At 32.9% G+C, this 21357-nt stretch overlaps 1 protein-coding gene across 3 annotated transcripts in view; it reads left to right on the top strand.

Moving 5' to 3' along the window:
• The window catches only part of Oatp74D (Organic anion transporting polypeptide 74D), a 905484-nt gene that overhangs the window by 859320 nt on the left and 24807 nt on the right, over positions 1-21357 (top strand). For all 3 annotated transcript variants that reach the window (XM_069818960.1, XM_069818962.1, XM_069818961.1), the window contains 6 exons: positions 3953-4117; positions 9579-9704; positions 12017-12089; positions 14181-14331; positions 15067-15322; positions 18667-18795. In XM_069818960.1, coding sequence (XP_069675061.1) covers positions 3953-4117; positions 9579-9704; positions 12017-12089; positions 14181-14331; positions 15067-15322; positions 18667-18795 — 900 coding nt within the window. The remainder of the gene's footprint in view (positions 1-3952; positions 4118-9578; positions 9705-12016; positions 12090-14180; positions 14332-15066; positions 15323-18666; positions 18796-21357) is intronic.

Raw genomic sequence — 21357 nt, 5'->3', positions numbered from 1 at the left:
AATATCATTAGTCATATTGTATAAAGAACTCTTTTCGAATATCGGTATTGCTTGGATCATATTCTCTGGTTCCCTCTAAAATATTATTGATAATATAAACGTCAGTACTTGAGAATAAAAAAACTTGTTGCTAAGCAGATATCATTTCGGGACCAGAAATAAAATAATACTAGTGGCTTGTGCAGCAACTGCTGCAAATTAAGTTCATTAGACATTCAAATAAACATTTTTCAGATTTATTTTCAATGAAAAATACCAGATTTGCTTCCATAATAATGAAACATACTCTGTCTGAATGGTTTTTTATCCAAAATATTTTTTATTGAACCTATACATGTTCAGTTTTTGAGTTTGAACTCGAAAACGCAAGTAACAATGTCAGGACGATCGGTGAGTTAATCATGTGGGAGTAAAGCAATAGCTAATTCAGGTCATTGTGGATTGTAGTTGAAAGTTAAAAAAATGTTAGGTTTGCCATGCTTTTGAACAATAGACATAGCATCTTGGTATAGCTGCTACATGTTTCGTGAACTACATTGAAATGTAGAGGGTAAAATCATTTTATCCTGCTAAGAGATCTTGCTGAAATGATCGGGACACTACAAAATCTTGTAGGCCTCTTATTTTACCAGTACGTAATAGCTTTTGGTCTTTCCTTAGGAACTGTTGTTTTTGCGCTCTCTCGAGCCAATACTGAAGAAAATCACACATTTAAATATCTACACCACACCACCATTAAATATATGAAAAAGACCCAACCCCACTTTATTAATAACTATAAAAATATTTTATATTTAATAATATTATTATCTTACGTAAACTTTGTAGTTTTCAGTAACATATACTAATATATATATATATATATATATATATATAGCCACCACTCAGTAAATTATAGAAAAGAAGATCTAACTTAAGATATTCTCTACATCCACTTATATAATCTGAAAACGTTTCACTTTCATATCATCTATATAGCATTAATAATATGTAATATAACTAATGAAAAATAGTCGCATCATGGCATAATAATATTTCATTTCTAATGGTAATAATGTCATCAAACCACCTCAAGTTTTGTAGTTTTTAATATCCAATACACAGCTGTACTCAGAAAATTACACACTACAGAATCAGAACTGTAAATTATTTTTAGTACACCTTGAAGTTTTTAGTAACCATTTGAATTTGAGCTCTAAATATGTCAGCAATCCTGCAGGTCATGGCCTTCGTGTAATATTGTTTATTGTAGTGTGTGTGTTTTGTTTTATTCTGAATTCTCAAAATGACGACAGATGAATTTTAGAAAATAGGAAAATTATGTTGAAAAATTGACATTTCACTGAAAACTACTATTTTTCTGAAAAACTTTGGGTTCCAAGCTTCAAAATGAGGGGTTATTTATTAAAATCCATTCAGTCGTTTTCCCATAATTTCCATTACCAGTTCAAATTATATATATAGATTTATTGTTTTCTTTATTTTTATTATTATATTCCCACATTTTCTTTATTAAATGGTTGCAATTAAAAATTCTTATTGAAATTTAATGACTTATTAGAAGAATGTGACATATAAAACATTAAAACATTTTCCTTCTAAGAAAATATGAGATGAACTATATCAATCTTGTCAGTTTTGTCTGTCTATAATAATAACAAAAATAAATATTAAAATGGGTGTCATTAAATGACACGTACTTTCTCGTTATACATACTAATATCATGAAAGAATTAAAATAATAAATATTTAAAATAAAAGTTTGTCACTTTGTCTACAGTCATATTGGTACAGACTCCTTTTCTTTTCTGACATCTCAAATAGCTCATGCCGGAATTCTCTACCTGTTCTGAATGCTGTGATTTACAGCATACAATGTAACCACCAGACCAAGAAAATCTGAACTTCAACAATTCAACGATTTAATGAAAATCGCTTCTAAAAATTTTCTTCTTCAATATCATGTATGGTACAGTACTGAAATAATTCGAAATTTAAAAAACACCGTATGTTTCCAAAAATGTTTGTTTCAAAGATTACACTGAACTTCTACCTGCTCCGAATGATATGATTAGACAAATACAATGTAACCCCCACACCAAGTACCTTCAACAAAGATAAGAGCTCGCCCACATGGGCTCCAAACTAGATCAAAAACCTTGTCCACTAACAGAATATAAAATGATGGAGTGTACATGGAAAAATCGGTATTAGTTCAAACCTTCTTATTCTGTCTTTTAAATAAATACCGTAGTAATAAAATATTTGGAACAAGCATTTTTGGAAACACCCGGTATTATCTATATTATTCGTATTTCAGTAGGTATATAGTGTGACGAAAAAAATCAAGAAGAAAAATTTTAATTAAATCGTTACTTTGTATTATTTATCGAAATAAAAATTCATTATTTTGGTAAAATATATTAGGCCTACTGTGATGTACCGAAGTACCGGTACGTGTGATATTTTCGTGCAGGAATTCAGTATTACCATATGGTGAAGAATCGGTAGAATGGAGAAAAATTCTCTCTGAGACCGGGATTCGAACCCGGGGTTTCAACTCTACGTGCTGACGCTTTATCCACTATATCACACTGGATTCAAATTTCGATGCCGGATTGAATCCTTCTCAGTTTAAGTTCTGCCTCTCTGTTCCCATTTGGTGGCCTACAGCCAGCAGTACAGCTTCTGAATAAATTTACTCATAAGTAGGTATTGAATATGAACAGAATCCGTCCAGAAGTTTAGGAGAAACTGCTGTACGCAAATGAATAGAAGAATGAACAAGAAATAGTATACCAGTACTGTACCAAAAACAATTTTTTGATGTAAGAGATGAAAACTTACATTTCCGTGATATCTGTAACTTAACTATTAAATTGTTTGTCGATATTAAAGATTTATTTTTAAATTAACCATTATGTTGTCTCTGCTTATTCTGTGGTATTCGCTGATGACACCACTTTCTTGACAAGTCATAGTGATATTAATGAATTGAAAACTCTTAGTAATTCCGTTTTTAATAAAGCCAAGAAATGGTTTAGTTCTAATAAATTTCTTTTAAATGAAAGTAAAACTGCATCTTTGTTGTTTAGTAGTGCAGTCATGGAAAATAATACTTTTAGACTTCTTGGTATTACTGTGGACAGCACACTTACTTGGACAGACCATGTTGATTCTGTTTGTAAAAAATCGTCAAGAGTAATATTTCTTCTGCGAAATTTGAAAATGTATGTTCCGAAGAATTACATTAGAGTTGTCAATTTTTCTTATTTTCATAGTATACTTTCTTATGGACTACTTTTATGGAGTAATAGTTCTCATACTAATAAGGTATTTATGTTACAAAAAAAAAGCTATTAGAATTATAACTAATTCATCAATGAAGGCACACTGCAGACCGTTATTTGTTAATTAAAAAATTGTGACTGTAACATCACTGTATATTTATCAAGCCCTAAATTTCGTCAAAGAAAATTCACATATGTTGATACATAGGAATGATGTTCATATATACAACACCAGAAACCATGACCTTTTTGACATACCTAAGTGTAGGCTAACTAAAACAATGAATAATTATTTTATTATGTCTTTAAAAATAGCAAATAAATTTCCGAGATATCTTTTTAATCTGGAAAGGAAGTCTTTTAACAGACTTGTCTCTAGTTGGTTAATCAACAAACCATTTTATGAAATTAATAAGTTTTTTAATGTCAACGTTGTTGAGAGTTTTTGAATTAATTTTATTGTTTTTTTCTTTACCTTTTACTACTGACTTTGTCAATTGCACTATGTTGTGTGCTCTGACTGTATAACACTGAATATACTGTACCGGTACAGTATATATTTCTTTGTGAATGTTGAACATAATACACAGTAGCCTATATATGTGTGAAAGATATATTAAGGTTAGGTTATGTCATCATATATTTATTTGTGAATGTTACAGATTTTCCAAAAGCTGTGAAGCGGTTACTGAAGAATGACATCCTTATGTTTCGAACAGCCAGCAGCGTACTTCACATTTTGCCTATAGCAGGCCTGTACACATTTCTGCCCAAATATCTGGAGTCCCAGTTTAGGCTTGCCGCTCATGCAGCAAATATGATATCAGGTAAAGGATATAATAATTATTTCAGATTGCAGACAACTTATATTCTATGACAGTATTGTGTAGGCTATTGCAGACAAAAGTTTCATGGTAACATAAAAATCATGTAACAATTTAATTCTTTGAAGATAATATTAAATTTCATTGTAAAATAATTATACCAGTATGTAGCCTATTTTTATTTCCACAAGGCAAACGATGAAACACATCACATTAATAGTTTTAAATAACGTGAAATTAAAATTTTAGAATGACCATCAATTAATGATGTCTTCCACTCAATTGTTTACAGTATTATAAAGGTAAAGATTGTAGGCGTAGGCCTATAGAGTACCTATGTGTCAAGTCCTGAAATAAATAGTCCGGGATACAAGGCACTAAATTTTCTTTTGTTTAGCATGCTTCCTCAAGATCTCGTAGGTAACATAATGTTGACTTTATTTAAAATCTGGAGTTTATAAGTTACAGTTCCTTGTATAGCAGCATGTAGTCTTCTACGTTAGGCATATCACAATATTATTTGCAGCAAAATATAAGTTTATTCGATGAAGCTAGTGCCATTTTTTCTCATTGGTACATAATTTAAAACAGAACCACTTTTATGCCCAGATGTTCCACTTAATTAACTCAGAGAATTGCTACTGGCAGATAAATAAAATTTAACTTCTCATTGGAAAAATGTCATATAAACTGAACTACTTTTAACAACATTAATTAATAAATGCTTTGTTTGAATTAATATGCATACTTTAAATTCGTATGTGTTTGTATATATATATGTATATATACCAAAACAGTCCCATATGTTGTTGTTGTTTTCTAATGCCAGGCGTTTGACAATAAAGTCATTTGACCTCTTGCACTCCAATATTTTTCAAAGATATTATCATGGTCAGCTACTGAAGCACAGATTTTGAGGTGTTCCGAATCCATTTCTTGGTTTGAGTTGCACAATGGGCAGTTAGGGGACTGATATATTCCAGGTTTAGTTGATTCTGTACCATTAAAGTAGTCCCCGCCCGGAGATCCGATTAGGGACTATTTTACCTCCGGATAATTTTACCTTAATGGTACTCATTTCATATTGGAATAATAACAAAATATAGGACTGTTTTGGTACTGAAATTCCCATTGGTACAATTTTGCAATAAGCATATGAAATAAATTATATTAAGAACTTATCATTAAAATTGTTGAACGACATTTTTGTTGTCAACCTCTCTCATTGGCAACTGCATGGCAATAGTAAAAGGGAAAACTGTCACGTCATTGGCAAGTGTGTTCGCGGACACAGTTTTGTTTCCAGGTCATCATGGATGTAGTTGTAGTAGCTACTGTACTATTTATTTTGGGTCTTATAGACTGGATTTGAAAACGGCGATGTGAACATCAATTTTGGGCTCACCCTATTTACAGTGAAATACTGTCTCCTGAAAAGTTTTATACAAGTTTTCAACTTTATAGGAATTATCCTAATAAATTTTGTACTGCTACGTTATAGAATGAGAATTTCCAGTTTTGATGAGCTTTTGGCTCTAGTTAGACCTTCATTTGCTCGGCAGGACACCAATTGGAGAAGAAATGTGTCAGATCTCGTTGTGTGGTAGAAGCCACCTTTGAAATTTTAGCATCGAAGTAGTGTGTTTTGTACAGGCCACTAAACACAGCTTACCTCTTTATGACTGGATTGTAAAGCCTACTCCTTGTTGTATAATTACATGTGCAGAAAAGGTGAAATAAATTTTAATAACATTTTATACGAGGTTCCTTTTCAACCCATCAACCCATACAACGTGCGAGGAGCTTACTTGACATGGGATGTGAGAAATCACTTTGCACAATACTTAATTTCCCCTCAAGAAAAGCATTCCTTGGCAGTATGAAAAGTGTAAAAGTTAATCTACGTCGGAAACTGAAAACTAGTGTGGGACTGCATAGGACTAAAGCGAATTTTTTTTTTTTCCCCCGTAAGTGGCATTTTACATGCGTTGGTTTTATATTTAGCACAAGCTGAAAGGTTTGTATGATATTTTTGTGAAAATTCAAAATATAAAAAACTTTACAAAGGGAAACCATTAAAACACCAATAATAATATCTGTATAATAAATTTTTTATACAACACCTCTTAATAAAATTGTCCATTGGTAGGTTGATATTTAACATAATTTATTATAAAGTGTTTTTTTTTTATTGAAGTTAGTGTTATTAAAAACGAGTGAGGTTTTTAAACTTTCATCCATTCGTTGTTCCTAGCAACCAACTTAACTTTACAGAACATTCTCATATGATATTTACTTTATATTATTAGTACCAAATGGCTATTATTGCTATTGCTACCACCTCACCACCATCACCTGTAGCATGTGACAACATGTCAAAAATGCATTCAATTTTAAAACATCATACGTACTGTATTTCCTATTTCCAGATTTCAATATCTTGAAAATTGCCAGTATAATGCAAGATTTGTAAAAAAAAAAAATCTGATTTTTAGACAACTAATACAATTTATTGACTTTTAATGGAAGTGGTTATTATGAAGTATTTTTAAATGACAGTATCTTTTAATGAAAAAGGAAATCGATATGTGCAATTGTCTGATATCTCGAAGAAGTTCTCCGTTCTTTATATACAATGTTCAGAGTTTGTGTTGAGAGTATTTACCGATACTAGTTATTATTGACTTTCGATTAAAACAGCTTGTCTTAATTGCAAAAAACAAATATATTCAATGGGGAAAAATTAAGTCTCTTTAATGAATTTTTACACGTTGTAGAGCTATCTTGTGAATTTCACCAAGAAAATTGCACTATGCATTAATATTGAATATTTTGATACATTATATGCAGAGATTATTTAAAAGAATTATGCAAGATCGTATAATATAATGTGTATAATACATATAGAGCCTTGGGTAGTACCAATTTTATTACTTGAAGAAGTAAAACAACAAGAAGAATTAAATTTAGCAAAGCAAGTCAGGTCAGGAAATCCTTTAAACTGTCAAAAAATTACTGTTTTAATATATTGCAGACTTACTTTAATTTGTTCATGTTTAAACATGCTATAACCAATTCAAATTTTGTCGACCTTCGAAATTCTACATAAATGCCCAGTTTAGGAATGTTTGCGAAACCGAATGTAATCATTCTCGAAAAATAAAGTAAATTTTGTAAAGTTTACAGCTTATAGAGTTATTCGGAAAATTGCACTCAGAATTCTATATTGAACATTTTGATATAAACATTATGTGCTTTTTTTTTATAATTGATAATCATTACTTATTAAGAGTTGTCGAATAAAATGTTGTATTATGCTAAGGGATTTATGAGTAGTGCCGCCCTCTGCTCTGTTAAAATTCTCCGTCCCCTCTCACAAAGAAAATAATTTATGAAACAAAGAAACTGTAGAGAAATAACTAGAGGTTGTCAGTCACTGTCGACAGAACTTTTCCAGTGTACATCATCCCATCTGATTACACTACGTGCATCCTAGTCGTCGCACTGTTGTAGACCCTCCACAACTCTTTCAACTGCTCAGACACAGTTTTGTCGCGTCATTGCATTACACATGCTCATTCAAACTTATTGAACACACCGTAACAACAAAAATGTCGCTCAACAATTTGTCATCTGTGTACACATAGCCTAAGGAGTTTTTCAGAAAAATGATGCAGTGGTAATCTTGTGAATACATTCAGAATTAATATGATCACTTTTAACATACTGGAACTCGAATTGAAGTGTCGATAGTCCAAGGGGATTTTTTTTTTGTTAAGTTTATTTATAAACGCTTTAACATCTGTGGTCATATTGCGTATGTTCATTAAAACTGATTTTAGATTTTGATTAATGTTTATAATATTGGTGTCTGTGGTGGTGATGAGTCATGGTATGTAAATTTTCAATCTGACATTTACCTTTGTGACTGAAGGAAACCACGAAAAACCCCAGGCAGACTGGCTGGCCATGAGATTTGAACCTGGGACTTTCCGAATGCGAGTCTCAAATGTTACTGTCTAAGCCACCTTGCTTGGTATTGGAATTTATGATGGGGAAAAAATCTTCATGGGAGCAGGATTTTTCTTGGGATGCTCGTTCTCCCATTTCCCCTGTTGTTACCTTAACAGTTTTATGTCATGGCCACCACCATCACCCAGGGGCATCATAAAAGGGTAACTTTCAGTTAGTCAGTGTCCAACCTCTACGTATCTACACACGCACACGCGCACGCGCACACACAAACATGTGCATGATTTCCATTTTGAATCTTGCGTACACTACTTTTAACACTTGAATATACATACCGGTAATTGATTAACTAGCGGACTTACTCATGTTAATTATGTAAGTCTGTGCGGCTTACAGCTGTTTCGGTGCTTCATCACACCATCCTCAGAGCCTACTAGATATCTGCAGAGAAGTTCGAGATGACGCCGAGCTCTAGTAGGCTCTGAGGATGGTGTGATGAAGCACCGAAACAGCTGCAAGCTGCGCAGACTTACATAATTAACACGAGTAAGTCTGCTAGTTAATCAATTATGCATGATTTCTCTCTCTTTTTCTCCTCACATATATTGAAAGTGCAGCTAAAACTTGTTTAAGAACACTTCCAACCAAATTTATTAATTTTTTACTGTTATAACATATGAAGGGTTCAGGGAAAAAACCTGTCAAGTCCAAAATTATCAATTTTCTGTTTTGGATGCCATGTAATAACTCAGGTTGCACAGATTTCTGTGGCTTAATTGTAGAGAGTAAAACCCTGATTAAGCCAGATATATCTGAAGAACGATAACCAAGAGACAATAGAATGTAATGGACCTTGAAACTTTTAACTTGTTCTCCTGTGAAAACAGTAAAATGTGACTTGCAGATTTTTTCCCTGGACCCTTCATATTTAACTCACAAATTTTTCTTAGCAATAGGCCTACTTCACAGCTCCTCATCACTGCGTATAAACCGACGATATTCATAATTTAATATGTTAAATCTTCATTAAATATTATCTCTATGTTGTTTGTTTTTGTTTCACATTTAGGCAGTGAGCAAATGGAAAATGAATCATATGCTAATCAGTACTAATATTTGGCTTGACTAGTAATAAACTACTCCCATAACAACTTTAATACTGTGGGGCACAAAGGAAGGAGAGTTGCCCACCTTGATTAAGTTCTGTTCACCCAAATGCTCCCCAAGATTAAAAGTTCTGACACCTTCACTGTCACCACCACCACATCACTGCCACCGCCACTGCCATTTGTTAGGTAGAAACTAGGAAAGTATAACGTCTAATTTCTTTTTCCAGGCTAAGTGTACACGTAAACGAATTCAGTCATTAAAGTGTACTAATTAAATTATAATAGGAACAGTAAATTAAGTAATATTTATATTTTTGTCATTAATAAAATTGTAGATTAGGCCTATAGACCCTACTTAAATGAAATGTAAATTTGTGTAACAGGTGTGGGAGGAATTCTTGTCATGGGTCTTGGAATTATTATCAGTGGAGTCTTCATTCTTCGTGTGAAACCAAATGCTAGATTTGTGGCTGCCTGGATTGCCTTCACAGCTGTTGTATATGCTATTGGTAAGTAGATTCATTACTATAATCTTACACTTTCACCTTAATAATAAAATCAATGGAAAAATAGGATCAAAAATTAGTAACTAACATAATTCCTGAATTGACACCAGCAGTAGATTGTAACATTTAAACACATTAGAAAATGGCCATATTGCCAAGCACATATTTTATTATAAACTAAAAGGGGAAACAAATGCAGACAAACATAACAAGCAATTACAAGATCAGTAATTGTAGAAAATGCTTTTAATGAGAACAGAATGAATCAGAAAATCATACTTTGAAGATGATGATGATGTTTTTACAAAGGAAAATGCTCTTTGTAAGCGTAAGTTAAAAAAAAGAACTATAGAAATACAGTACTGGTAGAAGAACATCATGCAAGTGAGTAAAAGACGAAAATTTCGATATGTTATCAAATAATTACACAACTTTTCCATTGATAAAACATTTGATCATCAACTTTACCCAGTAAAAAACTGACATTAGGTACTACTCGAAACATTGTTACAAAACTTTATTCTTACTTGTGATCACCTGTTGTTAATGAATACCATTTTCTTTACTGCATACCGGTACATGTTTAAGAGAAGGCACAGTATATTATATGGAATGACCTTTTTCGTACTGTTTACAATTTACATCTTTGCCAGTGAAGGTCATGACACCTGTGAGTGGAATGAGAAAGTGGAGGGGATATAAAAGTAAAAAGAAAAAATAAACAGTTGAATCTTTGCATAGTACACTCTGTTTCAGTAAAATTTGAGCTCATTGACTTCCTGTGGATTGCTTTTGCTAGAACATTTTCAGTCTGCTTCATTAACACTCCAGTCGTTTTTACTGAGGATAGGGTTGCCAACCCTTCCGTATTTCTCGGGATCTCCCGTATTTGCCCGTAATTTTTGACAGACTCCCAGGTCCTGTATTATTTTTCTCTTTGAGCATTCTTCTCCCTTATTTTTCCATAATATAATTTTTTTCTTCTAAACATTTGATTTTGCCGTGAATGATGATGATTTATATGCTAAATTTTGTTGTTGAAGACAGGCATTAAAATGTGCAGCCTTTTTAGAAGGTAATGCTTGCCAGAAATGGGTTTTAGTGCTCACCTGGCTAAAATCAAACCATGTTTATGTTATAAATTTGGAAAAACTGTCTAGTTTTGTTCTAAGCATACGAAGTAGTAATGCTCATACAAAGAGGATGTTTTATCTCATGAAAAATAATTGGACAGATGTTCGAAACAAGAGCACGACACATCTAATCAAATCAGAGCTGCATATTGCAGTCGACTTCAACTATTATGCGAGACAAAACCCGTCTCAAAATACTCTTAATATAATCCTAGCTGCTAAAGTGTAGAATAAAGTTGTTTTTTAGTAACTGAACCGAATATTTTTCAATTTTCTATGCGAAATTTTGTCGATTCCTTAGTCTCCCGTATTTTCTTCAAAAAAGTTGGCAACCCTAACTGTGGATCACCACAAGAAATAGTCTCGTTTCATTTCGTTACTGAAACAGAGACATGCGCATGGTAAATAGGGCAAGTAAAAGAAAATAAATTACAAAAGGTGAAAATATTGAAATAGATTCTAAGGTACGTAGTCCATGGCGCAACAGCCAATGAAAAGCCAAGGCCAACCAGCTGATGCTGGTCTCATGTCCACACTTACCTCAGCAGAGGTGAATGATCATTCAACCAGTACGGAGGTATTGTATGTTCAGCACGATGATTCCCTCAGCCATTATATCTGATTTTCGAAACCTATCATAGCTCCTCAAATTTCTTACGATGCTGGATGGGCACCAGTCCCATACATTGACTGAAATTTCATGAGAAAATTCCTTCCCCTTTAGGATCAGTACCAGCACTCATTCTGTAACGTGAGTCCAGGTATGTTGCCTTTAGACTACTACACAATGACGCAAGACCTATCTAAGCTATCCTCTAGAAATGATCACGAATGCAGATGATAGAGGTTCATTACATCGCGTTGATTGCTAACAGGATAGTTTAAACTTGCAAAGATGAAGCAAAGATGATGTCATGCTCAGTACATACCTACAGTGAAAGAGAGCAATAGCTTTTCTTGCGTGGAGAAGAGTCATCTCTACATAAAATACATGTTTGTGAACTGATTTGAGAACGAATTCGCAAAAATATGTTTATTTTACCAACTTTTAGACATTATACACCTCTTTTTAATTATCTTATTTTCTAAATGATTTTTTTTCAGTTAATTAATACCCTTTATGTGTAAGTACAGATTTTTATTCAAATAATGCTAACTGTTTGTTTCCATTTTCTTACACAGGAATGGGAATCTTGATGTTCGTTGGCTGTCCTATGGATGATTTTGCTGGACTTAAGGGTACAACTACATCAGGGTAAGGCAAACTTTTCTTTAAAATCCTACACCACTTTTTAATCAGTCTTCTTAAGAATTAGAAGTTAATCTGTCTGATTTTGTCGTGAAGAACAAAACGAGACAATATCTTGAATAACGGAAAAAAAGGCATGATACTGCACAGTAGTGCCAAAGAAAAGAAAGGCTTTAATGATTGTAGTTGCATGGTGATTTGTGGTAATGATAGTGACTGTGACACTAATCGAAAAAAGGAAGGGATAGAAGAAGAAGAAGAAGAAGAAGAAGAAGAAGAAGAAGAAGAAGAGATCATTAGCATCATTATCATCAACATCATCTCGAATAATAATTATTTGCATGTACCATATTCATTTAATCTCGAGAATTCTGTCTGCAGTGTATAGATGCCACATCCAGTAAATAATACTGTACAGTTTAAAATCTTCTGTAAATTCAGAACCAAACTACTCGTGAAACAAATGCAGCACAACAAGCATTTCACCATACAACGGATTCTCAATTACGGTAAAATCTGCGGAAATCAAATAGAGGAAGGTGCAAAAAAAAAATTGCCTTCAACATGTATCCTATGCTAGAACAAAAAATATCAGACATAATTTGCAACAGCTATTAAGAAAATCCAAAACCATTTCTTCAATTTATACTTATTTATTTATTTACTTGGTTATTTAACGACGCTGTATCAACTATAAGGTTATTTAGCATCGATGGAATTGGAGATAGTGAGATGACATTTGGAGAGATGAGGCTGAGGATTCGCCATGGATTACCTGACATTTGCCTTACGATTGGGGAAAACCTCGGAAAAAACCCAACCAGGTAATCAGCCCAAGCGGGAATCGAACCCACACCCCGAGCGCAACTCCTGATCGGCAGGCAAGCGCCTTAGCCAACAGAGCTATGTCAGTGGCTCATTTCTTCATTTTGTGTGTACTGTATTCGACTTTTCAAGTTGACGTTTATTTTTCCTTCCACCTTTCGTTAACAATCCATTATTGCTTCTTTCTCTGTTCTTGTTAAACTCAATGTCTGTGAGTTAAACATGACTTTTGAAATTATTTTCATAATAATAAATTAGTAGTTTATTCATAATATTAAAAAAGATAAAGTTATCATCTTAAATATATTTTTATATTATAATTAATTATTATCAGGCAGTACATCAGTATATCAGAGGAAGAACAATTGTTTGTATACATCTGAAGTCTGATTAGTGTATATGGAGGGGGAAAGGAACTGGTCATTTTACTCCATGATCTCCTGGCTTAGTTGCCTCGTGAATTATGCCTTATTGGTCTTGCTTATGAGGTTCAGACCTGTCTTCAGACAGATGATTAAACAACAATTAGTTTTATGTAGCAGTTATCAATACTTCCAATTATTATGAAACATGATTAATTAATTAAGTTTATGTAGGAATATGAAAATTATAAGATTGTTATCATATAGAATAATAATAAGTTCTGGAAGACTACGAAAGAAGATGGAACAATTTACTCTAATCAGCACAAGCTAATAACCTTCCAGAAGTGGAGAAGGAGAAAAACCTTTCTTATTTTTCTGCAGCTTCCCTTCTCTTGTCTTTTTCCTCCACTTCATGGTTTGGGAGATTCTCTTGTTTCGGTTCCTATTAAACGAAATTCATCTTCTCCTCGACAGCCTTCTTGTATCTTTATCTTTTTTTTTTTACTTCATAAATAAGAAGATTTTTCTGTTCGAGTCTCAATTAAATGAAAACTATTCTCTTCTTTTTTACTTCTTCTTCTTCCTCTTCCTCCACGTCTTTCTTCTAATGCCCGATCTTTGGGAACTTCAGTTCACTTAGAATCTTCTGAGAGCTAAGCTGACTTATTTTCATTGTTAAGTTTCCTCACATGAGGTGGTAGTCAGCACAATCGTTGATCCTTGAATCCTACATATTATACATACTTCTTAGATATAAGTTGTACTTGGGCATTCAGACAGTTATGTCCTATTTCTAATGTATCATTAACTATGGGTATTGATTCTTTTCGTGTTTTTTCCCGTCGGAATTTCGTTTGTATTCAATATGCCTGTTATTTATATTGTGCATATATTATTCTTGTTATAGATTACCAAGTTTCGAACCCGTGTGCAACACAACCTGTGAATGTGACCGGAATAAATTCAGTCCAATATGTGGTCAGGATGGAAGAACTTATTTCTCAGCCTGTCATGCTGGGTGCCAAAATATCACTGAAATAGATGGCAAAATAGTTGAGGTAAGATTCATATTTTAACAAGGAAAAATATATAATGTTTAAAGCTGTGGCATGAAGCTCCAAATACAAATTTGAAAAATGAATTTGGAACACTGAATAAGATAGTTTTTTTTCAAATATTTTATTACTCAGATCAGATATCACAGGTATGTATACAGTTTAATAAAAGGAAACTGTTTCCTTAGCAGATTCTGTATTTAGTATGCTATAATTAACCGGCCAGTAATTTTATTTACCAGAGTTGGCAACCCTAATGCTGCAGTTGAAATGAATCTTATAGATTCAAAATCCGCAATATCCACTTTCATAAATTAAAGGATTTTGACAGTAACTGGTGGCAAAAAGAGGGAATTTTCAACCTAATAGTGACTTTTAACAAGCCTTTTGATTTAAATTTAGTGGCTTTTTGAATTCAAACTATATAAATCTTTAGAATTCATTCTTAGCAAGAAGTATGTGAGCATAAATCAGTTCTGAACAGAATGATCTTTAGGGGTTTTTGAATCTGGAGGATTCAAATCGTCATTAAATAAAAAACAACAACACTACCACTGCTCCCTACTCTTCGCCACCATCACCACCACCACTACCTTTTATTTGACTCCTCTCTCAGTCTTTCACAAATAGCAAGTAACATTGCTAATTAAATTGTTTCTGTATTGCGCAATAAATATATGTGTTTGTATTCAAATGTTTGAAAACTGTGATGCTTTCATTTCTTCTGTTTTTGTGCAGTATTCTGAATGCCTGTGCATGCAACATGATTTGGCCAACGTGTCACAGGCAGAAAGAGACTCTTCAGCTATGGCTAAAATTGGTTACTGCGACCTCGAGTGTGATAACTTTGTATGGTACATCATCCTGTTCTCCATATTTGTCTTCATCCACTCCACTTCAGAAGTCGGGAGTATGCTCCTTATTTTGCGATGTGTCGATCCCAGAGACAAAGCTATGGCGCTTGGTCTAATACAGTTTGCCATAGGGTTATTTGGTAAGTGTTTTACATGCATTATTCGATCTTACTTTTACCGTAAACAAATTTCCTAACACTACAAAATCATTAAATTAAAGATAAAAAATTCTCTTTCGAGCAATTGCAGTAAGAGCATGTAAGCCTATTGGCATTTTCATATGAATTTTCAACATCCAACTGTCATATGATTAGAAGTAAATGCACAAAGAAAAACCAGCTTTCTGCTGTGAAACAAAAAGAATACAGAAGTTTGAACTTTCTTTACATTTCTTTGACTTTGAAAACTTTGTACCAGTAGTACAAAAGAAACTTCTTTATTATAATTACGTAACTTAAGTTAAGAAAGAACATCTGTGAAAGTTATATATTCAGTAGCCTACATTTTAAAATATATATTCCTCTTATTCCAAACCGATTACAGTAACACATTTTTAAAATTGTTTAAATTTACCAATTTCAGTGCGATATTAAATAAATTAAAAAGGGGAACCTTCCATATTCATCAGGTCTAAACTCCACAGTAGATAGGCCTACCGGTACAAAATAATAGCTGCCAATGTGAACTGTAAGAAACAAAAACAGCTTCCAAAAATTGAATAAAACCTGCCCTTCTGTCAGGCTATTGAGGTATACATATCTGACACGGTTTTCCATAATCATTCTCATCAGCCAGTTTCGTAGACCAAATATAAACATTCTGTCTTCGTATCTTATTTTTCATAGTAGATTACTTTTGGAAGAGAGGGAAGGAAATTCGCCACAAATATTCAAACAATGGTATAATGTGGAGTTCATAGTAGACACTGATCTAGTTACATTGTGACTTAAAAGCTACATCCAACTGCCTTCACTGTAATGTAAAAATGTGAATATGCCTTGTTATTGCAAGTATAAAGATGCTAGTACAAGGACACATTTTACACTATACGGTATTTCAAATCTGTTTTTGTGTTGTACAATTTACATTAGCAGCTATGTTTTTTTAGTTTACTTGTTACCACTAGTGCCTACTGTACTACACACAGTTTTTCAAAGGGGATTTTGACATGAAGTTTTACAATGTTCCTTTGTAATTAGTGAAGTAAATTCATTGTTTTGAATAGGTATTACTTTATTCTTATACGCAATGATTTTCATAAAATTTTCCATTTTGTACTTGGTGTTACCACATAAAAATCTCATACGTTACTTTTGTGTTACTTTTCTTAAGCTGCTTGTACAGCTGTCAAAAAAAGTGGCCGCACTCGTGAACAGCTAATATTTTCTAAGTCCACTTCGAATAATGGTGATGTTACATGATGCATTCGCTTATAGAAGCAGTTTCGGAACTAAGATGTTCATGCAGGAGTCATTCTCATCTGAAACTCGTAGAGCAGCAGTAGTGTGTTCGCTTAAAGATTCGAAGGTTGTGAGTTCGAGCCTTGTTCAAGTTATCATTTTATTTTGTTATCGTTCTTTAGTGATATAAATAATATTCAAGTTATCATTTATATTCTGTTATCATTTTTTAGTGATATAAATAATATTCAAGTTATCATTTTTATTTTGTTATTGTTATTTAGCAATATAAATAATATTCAAGTTATCATTTATATTCTGTTATCTTTTATAAATAATATTCAAGTTGTCATTTATATTCTGTTATCATTCTTCAGTGATATAAATAATATTCAATTTATCATTTATACTTTGTTATCGTTCTTTAGTGTTATAAATAATATTCAAGTTATCATTTTATTTTCATATCATTCTTTAGCGATATAAATAATATTCAAGTTAACATTTATATTCTGTTATCATTCTTTAGCGTTATACTTATGCGGAAAAATTGGCTCAGTCCCCTTCCAAGACGTCCTGATGATTTGTGGAAACTCGTCCAGGATTCCTGGGTTACCAAGGCTGAGAACTGAAAAGAATAGTCGATTCCTTGCCCATTCAACTGCAAGCTGTGATTGAGATGAGAGGAAGAGGGACTAAATATTGAATTGTGGCTTTTTGAACTTTTAATTATTCGAATTTTCTAAGACAGACGCCATTTAAGTTTGTTTTGTTTATGCCACGAAAAATATTTTATTGAGAATATAATATTTCTTTCTTTCCATTTAATTACAGTCATAATGTCATAATAAATAATGATAAAGTCATGGCATACTGGTAATACATTCATGAACCTGATGTTAATTACTAAAACAGTCATAAAAGAGAGGAGCAATTATATTTTCCCTTCTCTTAAAAAAAAAACAAACAAAAACAAATAACATAAAAAGCACTAGTTTATGTTTGAACGTACGACCTCACAAATGCCAGCCCGAAATGCTACCATTACACTACAACAGTAATATGGAGAACACTTTAATTATAACTGTAGATATAAGACAACGTGGTCCAACAACATGTAATGTCGCCTGTCTTCGTATTGTAGCGGAGATACCCGAAGGGAACTTAGTTTCTAGAGAGCCGCCACTTTTCCTTTTGACAGCTGTACATGATCAGATTATTATTCGTCAAATTCAACGCTTCGCTTGACTCTTGAAGACTTGCCAATAGCCTACTCTACAAATTTTATTGTCATATCACTTACAATACTTTAAAAGTCTTTAATTAATTGTGTTGAAAGTAAATAGGACATGCACTGATCGATCAAAGACTTAACAATTCTTTGAAGGAATGACCTTATGGGATTCGAAAATATTGTGGTCCCAGTAACCACAAGAAACATGGCGTCTTGGCCGAGAAAAATTGTTTGCGAGTTATTTTATTTGTATGAATTTAACTCATATCTGTAGTACGCCTTGGGTTTTGTGGAATATCGCAATAAAACGAAGAAAAATAATGCATACGAGGAAATTGCAAAACAGATACCGAATATCTCGAGGAAGTAGAGGTACATGTATTATTTGAATGTAGAAGATTCTAACCTATAAATCTAGGCGAGTGCTAATAGTAAACATTTTGTTATGCAATCGTAATATTCTTCGTTGTAGTGTACCGTACAATTAAGGAAGACAAATATTGTTTTGTATAGCCTACCGGTAATTATTCTCCAAAGGATTTACCTATGTATTTATAAGTAGGTACTGGTATTGTAATATTTGGTAGGTAAACCTACATAAGTTATAAAGAACTCGAAGCAAACGTTTTATAAACTTGTCAAATCTTTAACAATATGAAACAGTGTTTGACAAATCTTTTCCGATATTGATCAATCTTAGACTACCTTTAACTAGTTTTCTTGTGAAGTAGGCCTACCTATTGATCGTGTAGGCCCATGTACAAACAGTTTTACAAATGAAATGGCAAAGCCTTTTGTTATGTGTTACAGTATGCATTCTGCATATTTAAATCGTGCATGCATGTTGCAGGGAATGTTCCATGTCCAATTGTGTATGGCGCAGTCGTAGATTCTGCATGCCTGGTGTGGGAGATGGCATGTGGTGAACGGGGTGCCTGCTGGCTCTATGATGCCAGTGTCTTCCGAATGTTTTATCATGGTAAGCCATGAGTAAAATCTATTCTATTTCAGAGAATATCTCATTATAGGTACCAGTAATAGTATTTCTTTACTTTCACAGAAGACATTTCCTACTTTTTAAGGCAAGATATAAATTAAAGTTACTGCAAATAGCGAAATCACGCAGAATTTTCGATATTATTTGCGTCGATTTCATTGAAGTAACACAACATATTAACAGGAAAGCAATTGAAAGTTGTCATAAGGAACAAATGAATAGTATGAAATGATACACTTGTATATTTATGTCACAGCACTTCTTTACATGTAATGGTGTACCTCACATTTCTTGTATCCGTTACCACCATTAACACATTATTATTATTATTATTATTATTATTATTATTATTATTATTATTATTATTATTATTATTATTATTATTATATTAACACATTCTTTGCAGTAGGGCTACACGTCTCCACAAATGACTCTAGTTTACACTATATATCTTTTTATTACTCAGTCTAATCTCCCATTCAATATTTATCTTACATTTTCTTTGCTATTCTCTGTTTGTTCACTAATCTAATTTCTAATATTATATACTAATTTCAACCCCTCCTTTTTTTTCTAACTAATATTCACTAAAATCTCAATTCCACCTTTTCCCCATTCATTCCCATGTTTTATTATTTACTCTATTTTTTACATTGACCTTTCCTCCTATCTTTCTCTTATATTCATTTACTGTTCAAATGTTGGTACTACTTTCTTGCTGTCACTCATTCAATTCTCGTAACATTTTTTCACTTTTATTATTCACTCTTCCTATTTGTGTTCACTTTCACTTTCTCACTACTCCGCTTACATCAATTCCTTTCTCACTATTCTCACTCCCTGTAAATACTTTTACTATTTCTCTACACATTTGATTATTCACTTCCTCTCTTCTTTATACTTCTCGATCTTTTTCCAGTTCCACCTTACTTCCTGTAAATACTTTTACTTTTTCTTTACACATTTGATTATTCACTTCCTCTCTTCTTTATATTTCTCCATCTTTTTCCAATTCCACTTTAGTTGCACTTTTTGATCACATTCCCACATTTTTTTTAATCGCATCTAATACCTCTGAAATTTTATTATCCAAATCCTTAGCTGTTGTAGGTTCTGACCTTTCTTTACTGTTCATCTCAGCCTTATTTCTGTTTCTCTTTCTTCATATTTATTTCTTCTTTCCTTTCAATTTCATAATCTCTAACACTCACTGAATCTATAAATGTTGGTACTGTTTTGAATGGTTTCTTCTCTTCCTCTTCTATCCCCCCCCCCCGCCCTCACGTTTTCACTTGCATATTATACTAGATTTCCACCTATACTCGCACTAAGCAAATTAGATTTAATCCAAACCAAGTAGCTGTGATACTTAATCCAGAATGTGGCATTTCTACGCATTCCTCGAAATGTAGGACATCACGAAATAAAAACATAGGACAATTAAAATATATTCTTTGTAATATTTGCAGACATTAAGTCTCATTTCTCATTATACCTTTTCAGTTGTTCAGTATCTCCACTTCATTTTCTTACCATAAAGTTCACTTTCCCTGTCCATAGCTGCATTACCGGCTTTCATCATACAGCCTGTAAGATAGCCCAAAAGAATCTCTTGTGTTTAAGTGTGCTTAAATGCGACAGGCTCGTGTCAGTAGATTTACTGGCATGTAAAAGAACTCCTGCGGGACAAAATTCCGGCACATCCGGCGACGCTGATATAACCTCTGCAGTTGCGAGCGTCGTTAAATAAAACATAGCATTTCAGAATCTCTTGTGGAGCCACACGACATTACTACTAATTGTTATTGTTATTACATTAAAAATAAAATTAATGGTTTAGTTTAAAAATGTTATACGCAAAGTGTTACATTGTTTATAGTAGGTGGATAAGGATAAATTTCCAATTTTTATATTTCCGTTTTGTTCTATGTTCTGAGTACGAGAGGTAATCATATACTTTGTTTTCTCAGGGTTTACTTCCAAACATATCTCTTTCTTGCTTCAAGTGAAATTCTCATGTTTTCCTTAATCGTTTGTGGATTTTTTCCTAACACATTCACGTCATCTGCATAAACAAACAGTTGATGTAACCTGTTCAATTTCAAACCCTCTCTGTTATCCTGAACTTTCCTAATGCATATTCTAGAACACAGTTAAAAAGTAAAGGTGATAGTACATCTCCTTGCTTTAACTTGCAGTGAATTGAAAAAGCGTCAGATAGAAACTGGCCTATACGGACCCTGCTGTATGTTTCACTGAGACACATTATGAAAATAAGTTAATAACATTAATTACCAGTATATAATTACCGGTAGTTTATAGAATCTACAGTATTACAAATAAAGGTCAAATTGGTTGTATAAAGTGAAGATTTATTTAAATAAATTTTTATAATTCGTTTCAGGAGCAAAATTATGGGGTTAAGAGTTTTTTTCGAAATTACTCTCCTCTCTAATACAGGCTACCTATTGTAACACTAGTTGAACTAGAGCCAATTGTGCTAGACGTAACACAGTAACTGGCATAAAAGAACGAAGTACCTAT

This window comes from Periplaneta americana, chromosome 2 (genome assembly GCF_040183065.1).
Source record: "Periplaneta americana isolate PAMFEO1 chromosome 2, P.americana_PAMFEO1_priV1, whole genome shotgun sequence".
NCBI classification, from domain to species: Eukaryota; Metazoa; Arthropoda; class Insecta; order Blattodea; family Blattidae; genus Periplaneta; species Periplaneta americana.
This window is presented reverse-complemented; position numbering and strand designations above follow the sequence as displayed.